This window comes from Gopherus flavomarginatus, chromosome 1 (genome assembly GCF_025201925.1).
Source record: "Gopherus flavomarginatus isolate rGopFla2 chromosome 1, rGopFla2.mat.asm, whole genome shotgun sequence".
Classification (NCBI taxonomy): domain Eukaryota; kingdom Metazoa; phylum Chordata; order Testudines; family Testudinidae; genus Gopherus; species Gopherus flavomarginatus.
Genome location: NC_066617.1, coordinates 321,683,399 through 321,700,877, shown reverse-complemented (window position 1 = coordinate 321,700,877; position 17,479 = coordinate 321,683,399). Strand labels below are relative to the sequence as shown.

Genomic DNA, 17,479 nt, shown 5'->3' with positions numbered 1-17,479 from the left:
ATGGATTTCATGAAGACAAGAGTTTTTTATAAAACCCAGAGAACCTGCCCCCAAGAAAAGGAAGATCACAACTATACAGTTGACCTCGTAGACTTCTTTTTCCAGGCATATTCAAGGAACAGAAACAAAAAGACCAAAATAATGGAATTGTTTCTCTGAAAAAAAGTTATGATTTAAGGTACTGTAACTGAGGAATTAACAAGGTTATTAAAATCTTAGTACTGAATATTCAATTAAGATTCAATGTTGCAATAAAAATGAAAGAAGAAATAAAATATTCAGACTAATTAAGTTAGTGGAGAGACAGAAAAGAGAGGACTACAATAAAGATAACATTAATTGAGATTTCAGCTCTCTTTTACAGTGGAATGAGAATTAAAAGATGATTTTTAGAACTCCTAAAGTCCTACTTATTCACTTACTAGAGTCTGTTGAGAAAAATATAGACATTGGAGGACTTTAAGGGTCTCTAATATTTATAATCAGAAAATGTTTAGTTGTTGAATCTTATTACTTTTATTACTATCACAAAATATCAGTGAACTTTTCACATGTAATATCAAAAAGCAAGATATTGTCAAAGGTTAACTTGGAAGACTATATCCAGTAAACTGATACTAACCATAGGAGTGGTTCTCCAGTGTTTTGCACTTTATGCAGTCATTTCCACCTGTGCAAAGTGGGTGTAAAATGCTACCAAATCAGAATGGACAATTCAAAAATTAAGGTTTCAGCTAAATGGAAGCAATACTAGCGTACTTTTTTAAGTACAAATCTCTGCTAATGACACCTCTTAGCCTAGTGCTGCCAGCCTAACTCTACTCACATCCCACACTTCTGTAAGCAAATGAACAGCAGTACTGTGAACTTCCTGCCAGGAAGTCTTGTACTGCTTCTTCCCCCTTGAGAAAAGAGATTAGATCAAGCAATCAGGGATGCAAGGCAAAGTGGGAGGATAGACCAATTATAATAATAATTTCCTATTAGATGAGAACAGGAGGACCAGTTAGGTCTGGCTGCTTCAAAGCATCTCAATTGTTCCCATCTCTTTGCTTCCCTCCAAAAACATAGGAAATGGCTGCTACTGAATATTTAGAGCATATTGGGACTAGACAGTGACTACATTCAATTTCTAAAGTGACACTGGCTGGTTGAAACTGAGGAGAATATTTGGAATATTTTTTCATGTTAATAGAATTTGATTTGTTAATGGTAATGTCAGTCATCTTTAATAGTTATTATCCATACTTTCTTAGCAGAAGGAATTAAAGCTTTGTAGTTACTCAAGTGTAGGCCTTGTAGGCAGGTGATCTGGCCTCCCAATGGTCCTGCCCCTGCTCCCTACCTTGGAGTGGAGATAGCAGGAGCAGAAGCATGAGGCACCCTGTGCCCCCAGGGTATGACCGTAGAGCATCAGGGATCCCTTATCTCCTGCTGGAGATGCAGGAGTGCAGTAGTGAGGCTCCCCAGTACGTCACCCATCAAACAGGGTGTATCTGCTTGGTAGAAAGGTGGGTTGAGACCCAGTGGATTCTTTCCTACTACTACCCAGAGTCCTCTATTGATGTGGTGTAGGCAGTGCCCCCTCCATTGCTTCTGGTTATAGTTAACACATGGGTGAGAAGCATGGGACAGTGGGACACTGAGGTTTTGTTTCAGGCTCTGTGCAGAGTCGGGCAGCCATCACTGTATCGGTTTTGCTTGGTTCATATTTTCAAGCTTTTTGCAACCATGAGCTAAAAATTGCCTTTTTAAAAATATTAAAGAGTGAAAGATTCTGATGTAATCATATTACTTCAGGAGCTGAAGCTTTAGACCATGTGCTTATAGCACCAATACCTTTAATCCACTCATGAATTTATGGTATTCTGTTATTAGTATCATTTTTGTAACCCTCAAGTGCTGGCATATTCTTAGTATAATAATAATAATAATAAAGGCTGAAGGAACTGGCTATGTTTAGTCTGAAAAAGAAGAGATTAAGGGGGGATATGATAGCTGTCTTCAACTACTTGAAAGGCTGCCATAAGAAAGATGTAGACAAATTGTTCTCTCTTTCCACAGAGGTCAGGCAATGGGTTCAAACTACAGCATACCAGATTTAGATTCAATCTCAGGAAAAACTTCCCTAGCTGTAATACCAGCAGGACAGTGGAACAAACTGACCAGGGAAGTCTTGGAAGCTCCTTCACTGGAGGTTTTCAAAAAGAGGCTGGATCGCCATCTGTCTTGGGTTTTTTAGACACAACAAATCTTGAATTTTGGTAGGATGTTAGACTAGATGAACATTTGGGTCCCTTCTAACGCTGTGGTTCTGTGATTCTATGACCTCTATTCCTTGAACTAAGAGTAGATGGTAGCAGTAATAATCTCATGTGTGGATCAGCCAACAAAGGAGGATGTGACACATCACTTTTTGTTAAACAGCGGAGGAATGTTGTGAATCAGGAATCCAGTTTTCTGTTGCTGGCTCTGGAGGGGCCTTTTGTCCAGTACTTACAGTCACAGACAAAGAAATGTTATGTTTATTCTGAAAGACAGTGTGACTATGTTGATAAGATTTGCCATATTAGAGACTTACGTCAGTACCAATTGCACAAGAAGTGACTTTGTGCAACTTTGGTTACTTTATTTGTAAGATAGGTGGAGGAAAGTTGATCACTTCCCAAGGCTGAGGCATTAGGCCTTGCTCAGTAATGAAGACTATGATAGGCACCAAATTAATGCCAGCCAATGGAAGGGCTGAAACTAAGGGTTTATCGATACAAATACTTAGTTTGCAGTGAGATGGGGTATAAATCTATTCCACAACAACCTGCTGCACACTAAATGTGTGTGTGGACTTTGCTGCCACACACACAAGTTCCCTAATACACTTTAATCTATTCCCATTTCAAAGCAGGGTAGGTCATAACACACACGGATAATTTTCTTTTTAAGCAAAAAGCAGATTTGGCAGTAGAATGAGTTGAGCTCTTGCTCTCTCATCCTAGCAGAGTCTTCATTTGTGATCTTGATCTGGTTTTATGGTATTCTTTTGAACCCTTTCCTTTACTGGCATTAGAAACTTGCATATCTCTAAATTGTTATGTACTTCCACATATTTCAGTTAATTGTTGTATTGGCTGCTCGTCTACCACTGATAGAATTTCAGTTATTATGTTACAGAAGTACGAAGGTGTATTTTAAAAGACAAAGCATATGGTGGGCAGACAATCCCATGCAAAATGTTGATCAGATAATCCTCTGACACTCATCAAGGTCAAATTCAGGCTTCCTATTAAAATCCCTTACTACTTTTTAAACATGGTATTTTTTTCCCTTTAGGAATGGCAGAATTCTATTCAGAAGAATGCAGGACTTGCGTTTATTGAGCTCATCAATGAGGGAAGGTAATTAATTTTAAAGCTTTTGGACAAGTGGTCATTTTGCATTTCATTCCATTCGGTGATACTACTTTCTCACCATCTGCTCCAGAAAGACTTGAGAAAGGGCCATTTTAATTAAAAGAAATTTACTGCACAAATACTGTGCAAAGCAAATATTTAATTTAGCAAGGTATAAAATGTTAAACTCTTATTAATTGACTGAAAACACCCTGTGTGCTATGTAAAGGTTTGAGGTTTATTTGAGATTTGAGCCATTATCCTACTGAGTAGCAAGGTTGTTTTACACAGAGGATCTAGGGAGCCCAATCTGTAAACCCATCTGTCACTCCATCTGTTTTAGGAGCACAGTATTCATTGTACAGATGCACTTCCTTATATTCTCAGTTCATGAGAAATTATTTTATCTAGACTACTTGGTGCTATCTAAGGTGCTACATGAAACAGATTAAACATCAAGTTTATGTGAGCTACCTAGTTTTACAAGCAGTTAAGATATTTATTAACACTAGAGTAATTTTAATGTTACTTTGGTCTGTGTCTGCTTTTATCTTTTGTTCTGTGCCATCATTTTTCAATACTGTCTGTCCAGCCAGCTGAGCAATAATGTTGCACTCTTTTGGCTTAGCTGGCAGAAGATATTTCTAGGCAGAGATAGTCATCATCTCCATTGCCTGTATAGCTTCTGTTGGCGAGGGGGTAGAAGCCTTTTAAACTTAGATGTCTTTGATGGTATTATATGTGGTGCTGAACAAAAATCTTCATAATAATACACTTGTTGAAGATTTTTTTGCCGGTTTGTTTTATAGTTTCATTTTTACTGGTAGTATGACATTAACAATACAGAAACATCAAATCTTCCCTTGTTGAAATGTTATCTTTATCAAAGGAGCATAATTTTTTTGGTCTAATTGTATGATACACTTATATGCTGTTCAATCGTACATTCTTGTCATAGGATGACTAGTAAGCACTGAAAAATAATGCAGTAAATAGCTCTATCTAGAAACTAAGTTTATACACTTGCGCTAGATTTTCAGTTGGTGTAAATGAGCATAGCTCCCTCGAAAGCAATGGAGCTACACTGATATACATCACCTGAGAATGTAAATTCTTCTGGGCAGGAACCATGTCTTTGTAGAGCACCTCTCACAATGGGGTAACGATCCTAACTAAACACTATTGTAGTATAAGTATTAAATAATAATAAATTGTCCAGTAAACTTGGTTTCTGTAGTTTTGTCCAAATTTCTTGGCTTGTCTTTTAGGGTTTTTAAATTTAACCATTTTAGCACCCAAATTTTTTGTTTTGTTTTGTTTTTTGTTTTCAACATCATCATTTGATAGTAAAATCAGATCTGATTATTGCACACTCATTGATAAAATGACACTGCTGAACAAATGTCAAAACTGCATTTTTTTTTAAGTTCATATGTAATAACCGTGATACATCAGTGGGCTGTGTACATCCATCTAGCAGTAACCTTCAAAGCAAAAGGAGCAGTATTAAAGAACTTGCTCTTTAGGTCCAATCAAATGAATGCCTAACCAGACTATCCATAGGTACATCTTCTTCCACATATTTTTGTCAGAGGTATGTTTCAGTATGTGTGTGTGTGTATGTTACTAGGACACTTGTTCTCCTCCACAGTTAGCAGATCAGTTTTTAATTTACCCTTCTGGGGATAAAGATAACAATCCTTTAAGTGGAAATTGTTATAAATATTTATTCTACTTAATAGCTAAACTTGAGAATGTGATTCATCAATCATAGCTAGAGAATGTGATTGTGCAGTTGTCAACAATTAACGGGACATAAACAGTTGATGAATGTGCAGCTGAATTAAAGTGCTCCCTAGGACAGCCTGAAATTATAAACTGGATCATTTAAAGGAATCTAACAAAGGATCTTTATAATTAAAACAAAGCATGGTTAATGGAATGTAAAATTGCATATAATCACTATGCAATAATGACTGGATTTTAAATTATTTAAGTGCAAAATGAAGACTATGAATAGTTAAAAAGTCTGAATTAGATTGTATGTGATCTATTTAATAAACCAACAGTTTCACCAAAATAAACCCTGCCTAGCTCATCTTTTTTTTTTAACAAAATAAAAAATACAAGGAAAGTAGTTCATAATTTTTAATCATTCAGTCTTACACCTTCAGGTTTTAAAATATGGATGTTATTAAAAGGCTTCCTAATTTTGATTTCCTGTTTGTTCTTTCTGCATCAAAACATTTGTGCACTATTGTGATCTTTAATGATTTCACTGGAAATATAATGAAACAAGACTTTTCATTATAATAATTAGTTTTGACCCCTAAAGTAAAAACAGATTGCCCACATTCCTGTTGCTTGAGTATTGATAAATAGCATCCTGTTTTTAAATAATGTATGTTAGTATATTTGTATTTTAGCTTTCTCAAGGTAGTGTTGTGCTATAGATGTCTGAACCACTTCTATTTGTGTAGTCATGATTTACATGACATTCTGGCACTATTTTCCAGTTTTAGGAACATGGGATTACTACTCCTGAGTTTTTCTGATTCTGTTGCTGACTCTCTCTCTAACCTTAGACAAGTTACATTACCCCGTCTCAGTTTTCCCATCTGTAAAATTGAGATACTACCTGCCTCAAAGGGCTGTTATGAGGATTAGTTCATGGTTGACAATTAAAATTAAAAAGTTGCATAATTGCTAAGTATTATTCATAGTGTGATGGGGCATGGCCAGATGGCTACAGTAAAGTACTGAGAAACAGGTATGTTAGCCCCAGGCTAAACAAATCCCTAGTACCCTGGTAACCAAATGGCAGTTGCTCCAGGTTAATCAAGGCACCTGGGGCCAATTAAGATCTTTCTAGAAGGCAGTAGAGATAGCTACTTTAATTAGAACACCTGCAGCCAACGAAGGCAGGCTAATCAGGGCACCTGGGTTTAAAAAGGAGCTCACTCCAGTCAGGCAGGGAGGAGCCAGAGGAGGAGGAGCCTGTGTGAGGAGCTGGGAGCAAGAAGGCAAGGAGCTGAGAGTGAGAGAGTGTACTGCTGGAGGATTGAGGAGGACAAGCGTTATCAGACACCAGGAGGAAGGTCCTGTGGTGAGGATAAAGAAGGTGTTTGGAGGAGGCCATGGGGAAGTAGCCCAGGGAGTTGTAGCTGTCATGCAGCTTGTACAGGAGGCACTATAGACAACTGCAATCCACAGGGCCCTGGGCTGGAACTCGGAGTAGAGGGCGGGCCCGGGTTCCCCCCAAACCTCCCAACTCCTGATCAGACACCGGAGGAGCTGACCCAGACTGTTGGTTCCACAACTAGGGAAGATCACTGAGGTGAACAAATCCGCCAATAAGCACAGAACCCACTAAGGTAGAGGAGGAACTTTGTCACAACTGGTGTCAGGGGTGGGATTCTTTGGTGTGCACAGCGCGGCGGAAAAAAAAAAGAGAGGGTTTTTTTTTTTTTCACCACAATGGATGACGTAGTGGGGGCACTGATACAAGCCACAGCAGCGCAGCAGGAGGCTACCCGTGTCCAGGCAACCGCCCAACAGGAGGCAGTGCGGCTGCAGCAAGAAACTAATCGCCTGCTGATGGACCAGGTTTCTCAAGACCGAGCTATGTTGCGGGAACTGGTAAACCAGGTAAAGACCCTTACAGAGCTGAGCCATGGCCATGATGGGATGCGGCTCATACGGGCCAGCCATTGGCTGCAGAAAATGACACGGGAGGATGATGTAGAGGCATACCTTCTGGCCTTTGAGAGGACAGCCCTACGGGAGGCCTGGCCTAGAGATTAGTGGTCTGGCATCCTTGCCCCATTCCTGTGTGGGGAGGCCCAGAAGGCCTACCATGATCTGCCTGAAGAGGCTGCAGCAGACTATCCCCAGCTGAAAGCAGAGATTCTGGCCAGATCTGGGGTAATGACTGCAGTGCGGGCCCAGTGGTATCACGAGTGGAGGTACCAGGAAGACAAAACCCCGCGGTCCCAATTGTATGACCTCATCCATCTTGCACAAAAGTGGTTGCAAACAGAGTCCCGAAGTCCAGAAGAGATACAAGAGGTTCTGGTCATTGACCGGTACATGAGGGCACTGCCACCAGATTTCTGCAAATGGGTAGGCCAGAACGATCCGTCCACCTATGATGAGATGATCACGCTGGTAGAAAGACGCATGACAGCCAGGGAATTGACCTGACTACCCAAGGAAAGCCCCTTTCGTAGCAAACACCCAACCCCAGCCCTGGAAGGTGGGACAGCCAAACCCCTGGGGAGTCCTAGGTGAAGGAAGAGGGGGGCCGAAAACCAGCGGAGACCCCAGAAGGAAGGGATTGGCCTGAGTGGGGGAAACCCTGAGACTAAACCCCCTAACCCACATGATAGGGGAATGATTAGAAACAATTATATATATTATGCATGTGGGGAGTGGGGACACATAGCAGCACAGTGTCCCAGCACCGAGGAGCCTATGCAATGCAACTTGGGGGATTGGCAAGTCCCATGCTCCCTTATCCACCTTGCAGGCATCGCATTAGCCCCGCATAACTACACCAGGCCGGTGAAGGTAAATGGAGTAGAGACTACAGTGCTTGTGGACTCAGGCAGTGCTATCACCCTTATATCGGGTAAGCTGGTAAAAAAGTAGCCAGCTGCTACAAGCCAAACGCATAGCAGTGACATGTGTGCATGGGGCCATGAGTCATTACCCCACCATCCCAGTGGAGATAGAGGTTCAGGGGAACCCCATTGAGGTGACAGTGGACGTAGTTCCTAAACTCCCATATCCTGTAGTCATTGGGAGGGACTATCCAGGGTTTGATAATTTACTCCCCCCGGAGAGGCTGGAGGGAGATGGGGACCCTGTTGGCAGCGACTCATCATTGGGGGAATGTCAACCCTCAATGTTTTCAGAGTTTTCTCAGGATCTATTCTCAGCCCACCAAAAGGCCCGGAAGACAAAAAAAGAAAGGAAGGCCGCGAAGGCCTTGGGAACCCGGATCCTGACCCAGGGCCAGAAGACCGCGCTAGTAGGCAGATGGACACGAACAGCCATCAGAGAAACTACCAACACGGAAGGTGAGCCGGAGGCTGGCCCTAGCCATGATGGTGATAAGCCGTTGGAAGAAACAGAAGCTGGCCCCTGGGAGCTCAGGCAGGTTAGTCCTGGGAGAGAGATTTTCGGGAGGGACCAGACAGAGGACCCTAGATATGATAATGTCAGGAAAGAGGTGGCTGAGATAGATGGGACACCAGCGGAGGGGAAGGTCCGGGGTCCAGGACCCTACTTTATAGTGAAGAAAGATCTCCTGTACCGTGTGGTGCAAATGCAGGAGCAGGAGGTACATCAACTTCTGGTGCCACAAAAACATCAAAAAGCCATATTGAGCCTCGCCCACAGTCACCTGTTTGGAGGACACCTAGGGGTAGAGAAAACCCAGGCCAGGATCCTGCGGAGATTCTTCTGGCCAGGAGTACGTGAAGATGTCAGGCAATACTGCACCTCTTGTCCAGAGTGTCAGCTACATAGCGCTCACCCACACTTGCGTGCCCCTTTGATACCTCTTCCAATAATAGAAGTACCATTTGAATGCATAGACATGGATCTGATTGGGCCCCTAGAGAAGACAGCTCAGGGCCACCAACATGTTCTGGTTGTACTAGACTATGCAACGCGGTACCCAGAAGCCGTTCCCCTACGCAACACAGCTTCCAAGACAATAGCTAAGAAGCTACTACAGATCTTTTCCCGGGTTGGGCTACCCAAGGAGATACTGACTGATCAAGGGATGCCTTTCGTGTCCAAGTTGATGAAAGATCTCTGTTCATTCTGCTCCATGTACAAGCCCTACGGACCTCTGTATACCACCCACAAACAGACAGCCTTGTGGAAAGGTTCAATAGGACCCTCAAGGCCATGATCAGGAAAGTGGTGAGCCGGGATGGGAAAGACTGGGATTCCCTATTGCCTTACCTCATGTTTGCCATCTGGGAAGTCCCACAAGCCTCCACAGGTTTCTCTCCATTCGAACTACTATATGGGCGCCATCCCCGGGGCATATTGGATATAGCCAGAGAAGCCTGGGAAGAGGAGCCAAATCCCGGAAGGAACATAGTTGAGCATGTACTACAGATAGCTCGAGTTATACCCATTGTACGGGAACACTTGGAGAAAGCACAGGAGACCCAACGAACCCATTATAACCACCAAGCAAAGCTTCGACGGTTCCAACCAGGGATCGAGTAATGGTCCTGGTGCCCACAGCAGAAAGCAAGCTGTTGGCCCAGTGGCAGGGACCCTACGAAGTGATTGAAGCCGTGGGAGAGGTAAACTATAAGGTGCAGCAGCCAGGCTGCAGGAAACCTGAGCAAATTTACCACATCAATCTTCTAAAACCTTGGCATGATCGAGAGGCATGCTTAGTCACCCAGAAGACCCTTCCCCAGAAGGATAACTTACATGAGCAAGTGAGGATATCACCCGACTTGACGCCAAATCAAAAGGTTGAGGCAGCCGACATGATTAATCGCAATCGAGATGTGTTCTCTACAAAACTGGGGCGGACGACTGAGACCTACCACCATATCCGCACGATCCCCAGAGCCAAGGTAACACTGAGACCCTACCGAATCCCAGCAGCCAAAAGAGAGGAAATCAAGGCTGAAGTAAAGAGAATGTTAGAATTAGGCGTTATTGAAGAATCCTACAGTCAGTGGTGCAGTCCAATAGTTCTAGTGCCTAAACCTGATGGTACCATGAGATTCTGTAATGACTTTCGCCGACTGAATGAAGTATCCCAATTCGATGCGTACCCCATACCACGCAGCGACGAACTGGTTGACCAACTGGGTAGTGCCCGATTCTTGACTACACTGGATCTGACAAAAAGGTATTGGCAGATTTCCCCTGACCAAAGAAGCTAAAGAAAAGACAGCGTTCTCCACCCCGGACGGGCTATTCCAGTACACAGTCCTCCATTTTGGGCTACATGGGGCCCCAGCTACATTCCAGTGCCTTATGGATAAGCTGCTGTGCCCCCATACTAGTTATGCAGCCGCATACCTAGATGATATCATCATCCATACTCCAGACTGGGGAACCCACTTGGAGAAAGTTGAGGCTGTACTACGCACCTTAAGGCGGGCTGGCCTCACCGCTAATCCCGCTAAATGCGCTATAGGACTAGCAGAGGCTAAGTACCTGGGATATATTGTAGGACGAGGTATAGTGAAGCCCCAAACTAATAAGCTAGAGGCGATTCAAAACTGGCCCCGGCCGACCCGAAAGAAGCAGGTCCATGTGTTCCTGGGTGTGGTAGGCTACTACCGATGTTTTATTCCCCACTTCGCCAGTAGGGCAAGTCCTGTAACGGAACTGGTGAAGGCCTGAGGTCCAGACATGGTGAAGTGGACCAACGCAGCAGAGAGGGCATTCATAGACCTTCGGACAGCTCTCTGTAATGACCCCATCCTCATAGCCCCGGACTTTACCAAGGAATTTATTTTGCAAACAGATGCTTCCGAGGTGGGGTTGGGGGTGGTTCTGTCGCAAATGATTGGAGAAGAAGAACACCCGATCCTCTACCTAAGCAGAAAGCTGGTCCCAAGAGAACAGAAGTATGCAGTAGTCGAGAGAGAATGCCTTGCTGTCAAATGGGCCATGGAGACACTACATTATTACCTCTTAGGCCGGCGATTTACTCTTGTGACAGACCATGCACCCCTTCAGTGGATGCAGAGAAATAAGGAAAAGAATGCAAGGGTCACTTGGTGGTTCTTATCCCTCCAACCATTCCAGTTCCGCATACGGCACAGGGCTGGATGCCACCACGGCAACGCTGATGGTCTTTCACAAGCACACTGCCTGGCGTCCCAAGTTGCCCAGCCCTATGGTGTTGAGCAGAGGGGGGGATATGTGATGGGGCACGGCCAGATGGGTACAGTAAAGTACTGAGAAACAGGTATGTTAGCCCCAGGCTAAACAAATCCCTAGTACCCTGGTAACCAAATGGCAGTTGCTCCAGGTTAATCAAGGCACCTGGGGCTAATTAAGATCTTTCTAGAAGGCAGTAGAGATAACTACTTTAATTAGAACACCTGCAGCCAACGAAGGCAGGCTAATCAGGGCACCTGGGTTTAAAAAGGAGCTCACTCCAGTCAGGCAGGGAGGAGCCAGAGGAGGAGGAGCCTGTGTGAGGAGCTGGGAGCAAGAAGGCAAGGAGCTGAAAGTGAGAGAGTGTACTGCTGGAGGATTGAGGAGGACAAGCGTTATCAGACACCAGGAGGAAGGTCCTGTGGTGAGGATAAAGAAGGTGTTTGGAGGAGGCCATGGGGAAGTAGCCCAGGGAGTTGTAGCTGTCATGCAGCTTGTACAGGAGGCACTATAGACAACTGCAATCCACAGGGCCCTGGGCTGGAACCCGGAGTAGAGGGCGGGCCCGGGTTCCCCCCAAACCTCCCAACTCCTGATCAGACACCGGAGGAGCTGACCCAGACTGTTGGTTCCACAAGTAGGGAAGATCGCTGGGGTGAACAAATCCGCCAATAAGCACAGAACCCACTAAGGTAGAGGAGGAACTTTGTCACAGCTGGTGTCAGGGGTGGGATTCTTTGGTGTGCGCAGCGCGGCGGAAAAAAAAAAGAGAAGGTTTTTTTTTTTTTTTCACCACAATGGTAGAGGAGGAACTTTGTCACAATAGGCACTATTTTTGCAGTTTTCAGTATAAAAAGAGCTTCTGGTTATAACATAAATTTAATATTTGCAAGACAGATTTATAGGAAGATTCCATTAAATATCAATGTGTAAAAGCACATTGCCACTGCAAATTTTTTCAGTCCTTGGAATTATAGAAATGTAGGGCAGTAAGGACCTTGAAATGTCATCAAGGTGCTGAGGCAAGGCTAAGTACACATAGACCATCCCTGACATGTGTTTGACCAACCTGTTGTTAAAACCTCCAGTGATGGGGATTCCACAGCCTCCCTTGGAAGCTTACTCCAGAACTTAACTACTCTTATAGTCAGAAAGTTTTTCCTAATATCTAACCTAAATCTCCTTGCTGCAGAGTAAGCCAACTATTCCTTGGTCTGTCTTCAGTGGACAAGGCGAATAAGTGATCATCGTCTTCTTTATAACAGCCCTTAACGCACTGGAAGACTATCAGGTCCCCTCCCAGTCTCTTTTTTTTAGGACTAAACAGCTACAGTTATTTTTTACCTTCCTTCATAGGTCAGGTTTTCTAAATTTTCTATCATTTTTGTTGCTTTCCTTTGGAATCTCTCCAATTTGTCCATGTGTCATAAAGTGTGGCACCCGGAATTGGGCAAAGTTTTCCAGCCATCAATCCTCACCATTGCTGAGTAGAGCAGGACAATTTCCTTCCATGTCTTAGGGCTTGTCTACACTATCTGCTGGATTGGCGGGCAACGATCGATCCAGCGGAGGTCGATTTATCACGATAGACATGATAAATTGACCACTGAGCACTCTCCTATCAACTCCAGTCCTCCAGCAGAATGAGGATCGCAAGCGGAGTCGACAGGAGAGCATCAGCTGTCGACTTACCTCAGTGAAGACACTGTGGTAAGTAGATCTAAGTATGTTGACTTCAGCTACGCTATTCATGTAACTGAAGTTGCATATCTTAGATCGACCCCGCATGGTAGTGTAGATAAGCCCTAATATACAACACTCTTTTTAATGCACCTCTGAATGTTATTAGCCTTTTTTGCAACTGCATCACATTGTTGACTCATATTCAATTTGTGATCCACTGCAATCCCCAGAGCCTTTTCAGCAGTACTACTACCTCCTAGTCAATTATTCCCCATTTTGTAGTTTAATTGTAAAGTATCAGCTGTATGCATGCCTCCTTAATCCATTTTACACTGGGAATATGCAGAGTTGATGGTACTAGTCTCACAAATCAAGAACCCCGTTAATAGCTGTTATATCATTCCCTGAAAATTGGGATTTCAAATTTCCATTTATTTGCCAAAATGTATGTGTAAAATTATTTGGAAATTAATTGGCTCAGAGCAAACTAATGATAGCCAATAATGAAAGTGATGAAACTTTTTAACAATGATACACAGTGCATACCAGTGAAAAGTATTTAGCACAAAAAATTGTAAGTAGTCTTTTGATGACCTTAAGAAAACCATAGTTCGATCAAAAGCATTTATCTGTACTATTCTTCTTTTGAGTATGAAAGGAGACTCAAAGAGCTTGGCTTGTTTAGTCTAGCCAAAAGAAGGCTGAGGGGGGATATGCTTGCTCTTTATAAATATATCAGAGGGATTAATATTAGGGAGGGAGAGGAATTATTTAAGCTTAGTACCAATGTAGACACAAGAACAAATGGGTATAAACTGGACACTAGGAAGTTTAGACTTGAAATTAGATGAAGGTTTCTAACCATTAGAGGAGTGAAGTTCTGGAACAGCCTTCCAAGGGGAGCAGTGGGGGCAAAAGACATATCTGGCTTTAAGACTAAGCTTGATAGGTTTATGGAAGGGATGGTATGATGGGATAGCTTAATTTTGGCAATTGAACTTTGATTATCAGCAGATAAGTATGCCATGTGGGCGGTGATGGGATGTTGGATGGGATGGGATCTGAGTTACTGCAGAGAATTCCTTCCTGCTGGCTGGTGAGTCTTGCCCACATGCTCAAGGTTTAGCTGATCGCCATATTTGGGGTCAGGAAGGAATTTTCCTCCAGGGCAGATTGGCAGAGGCCCTGGAGGTTTTTCGCCTTCCTCTGCAGCATGGGGCATGGGTCACTTGCTGGTGGATTCTCTGCAGCTTGAGGTCTTCAAACCACAATTTGAGGACTTCAATAGCTCGGACATAGGTTAGGGGTTTGTTATAGAAGTGAATGAGTAGGGTTCTGTGGCCTGCTTTGTGCAGGAGGTCAGACTAGATTATCACATTGGTCCCTTCTGACCTTAAAGTCTATGAGTATGTATCAATGTGGAACTCACTATAGGTGCACATGCACCTCATGAATGTGATAGAGGAGCTTTTTTAGTAGCAGTCTCCATCCAGGCTGGGCATCATCTTGTGCCACCTCTTCCTCCAATATGAAGTCAGAAAGGATGAGATATTCGCAACCCTCCCTCACTTCCTTCTTACTGTCTCTGGCAGCAAGATGGAAACTGGTGAGTATCCAACCTGCTAATTTTTAGCTCAGGCTAAACTTCTTCAAAACCTTCCAAACCCTTTATTGACTGCTGTGAACTAATCTGACATGTCTGGACATAACGCTACTGGTCACACAACCCCCTCCCCATACACCACCTCATACAGAGCCCCTTGTAATGGGCTCCTTAACATGGTGGACCAAAACCTGAAGGCTTCAAGCCATGTCCATCTGTGATGAACTTATTCCCTTGAAGACTAGAGACAGTAAGTGTCTCCTCTGCCTGGAAGAACTGTGTATTCCAAGCAGATGTTCAGTGTGCTTATCCTTCTCTACTAGAATGTACAAGTCATGAAACTGAAACTCTGCCTTCTGTATCAATCCTTGAAGGTATCATCAAACCAAAGAAATGAGCTCCAGAATACTGTAGAGCCCTGCAAATTTTTATCCACAGATATAAAACAGATATCCAAGAAGGTGCAGGGCTCTATTAGGAGCCACAGCAGGGACAAACTGACCCCTCAGTCAGGTGTCGGTGAAATCAAATGGATCGTCAACTGATTTAGTGGCCATTCTTTGGCAGGAAAGAGGGTGTGGATGAAAATCTACATTTTGAAAAAGGAACAGCTTTGAGATTCCCGTCCAAGCAGAATTTCTATCTGCTGAACCTCAGCTGGAGATCTTTCTTGTGAAAGAGAAAGGACTATAAGGGGAGATGGCAGATGCCCCAAAACATCTCTTTCTTCCTATCTCTCTACTCACGTCATCAGCAACACCCAAAGAAACAACAAAAAGCAGCATTGGACTGTGGGAGATATCCTGTCTGAATGGGAGTTTACCCAGTAAAATCTAGTGGCACATATGGTGAGAAAGACCTTTGCTTTTGAATTTATTTAACTTATTAAGTTAGGTATTAGTTGTGTTTTACTTTCATTTCCCAATAAATGTAACCAGTTCTGACTTTTATGCCTCATTACTTATAATCACTTAATCTATCTTTCTGTAGTTAATAAACTAAATTTATTGTTTTATCTAAACCAATGTGTTTGAAGTGTTTGGGAAACTCCATTTGGGATAACAAGGCTAGTGCATATCATTTTCTATTAATAAATGACTGATTTCATATGAACTTGTATTGTCCAGGAGGGTGCTGGGCAGTACAAAGATGCACATTTTGGGGGTAAAGTCTGAGACTGGAGATTTTGCTGGTATTACTCTGCACTGTAATCCATGAGTGGCTGGCTATAGCAACCATGCTATGAAACTGGGAGTAATTTACATTCTGAAGGCTGTGTGAGAGCAGACCAGGAGTGGTTGCTTACACAGCAAAGCAGTGTAAAAAGCACCCTAGGTTGGAGAACTGAGGGGACACAACTGTTCAGTGGTTCAGATATACCCTGGGTGATTTCACAACTCCTTGTTTGATATATCAAACAACATCAAGCCAACAAAAGCCCTGGAACTGCAATGCCATTACTTGAGTCTTTGAACCCAGCAAGAAGAAGAAGGTGGTGTGAAACTGTGATGGTGCTTGACTTCACTGGGTCAAGCCACAAAGCCTGGAAGCTCCTCCGTCTTCTAGGAAGTACGGCTCCAGCAGCCTACAAACTATCTCAACTAAGTGCACATGCCGTCTCTGCACAGTTAATTGCCAACTCCCTTGTGCCAATGACTAAAACATCAGATGCCAAGTCCACAAACAACTCTACTGTGCAGTAAATCAGCACCCTGATGTCTTCACCCCTTTCTGTCCCCTACATAGCAGATGAAGTGAACCAAGGGTCTTTCCAACACTAAATCCAGAAAATAGGAAGGAATGGACAGACTGTATCTAGAATTCTTGAAGAACTTGGTCCAAAGGCAAGAAAGCAGCTGGCAGGCTTCTTTGGCAACATTCACTCTGTTAGTATAATACTAAAAGAGTGGAAGGTAGTCAAGTTTATAGTCATTTTAAGCCCAGAAAAGAGGTCACTGACCCAAAAAGCTACCAGCTCATCTCCTTCCTTACCAATTGCTATAAACTGTTGGAGTAGCTCCTACTTCTAAAGTTACAGCTGACACTGGAGCAACTGGTCCTCAAAGAGCAGGCTGGATTTAGAACTGGCTGCAACTGCAGTGACCTTAACCAGCTACATAGAATCTGATTACCAGTGAAAATTACAAGCATCAGCATTCATAGACCTTTTTTTTCTGAATAAAATACTGTATGGCACAAAGGTCTCATGCTGAAGTTGTCATTATCTTTCCCATGCGAATCAACCATCAGACTCATCACCAAGTTGCTGAATAACAGAAGATTTACCATACACTTTAGCACATCTGCCAGTAAATCACGGAGATTGAACAACAGCCTCCCACAGGGATATGTTTTAGTACCTGCATTGTTCAATCTCTATACCAGAGACATTCCAGTCACATCATCTTGTAAATTCATCTCTGCAAATGACATTGCACTAACAACACAAGTGTCCTCTCTGAAGGCCACAAAAAAAGACATGAACAACAGCCTCCAGACACTTGAGATGGTTTCAGTCGCCAAGCTTTGAAATACCAATGCTTCAAAAACATTTGTCTTCCACTTGAGAAACCCATGAAGCCAAAGTGCTACTGAAAGTGGACTTTTGTGGTCTGCCTCTTTCGTGTGTCCACAATCCACAGTTCGTTGGAGTTACCAGCAATCAGACGCTGAGCTGTAGCCAACACCTTGACACCACCTAAAGAAGATAAAGACAAGGGTTAACATCATCCAGAAACTTGCTGGCACATGCTGGGGATATGATGCGCACTTCAAACGTCAATACAAGCTAGGCTCTTGCCAACAGTGGAATATTGTGCACCAATTTGGTTCAACAGCCCACACGCTGATCTGTTGACACTGAAATTAATGCCACGCTTAGGAATGTTTAGTGGCTTTCTCAAATCAACGCCAATATTGTGGCTTCTAGTTT

General features: G+C 43.3%; 1 protein-coding gene across 10 annotated transcripts in view; it reads left to right on the top strand.

Moving 5' to 3' along the window:
* Positions 1-17,479, top strand: part of NBEA (neurobeachin) — an 881,590-nt gene that overhangs the window by 461,906 nt on the left and 402,205 nt on the right. For all 10 annotated transcript variants that reach the window (XM_050937106.1, XM_050937099.1, XM_050937102.1 and 7 more), the window contains one exon: positions 3,328-3,392. In XM_050937106.1, the coding sequence (XP_050793063.1) occupies positions 3,328-3,392 (65 nt within the window). The remainder of the gene's footprint in view (positions 1-3,327; positions 3,393-17,479) is intronic.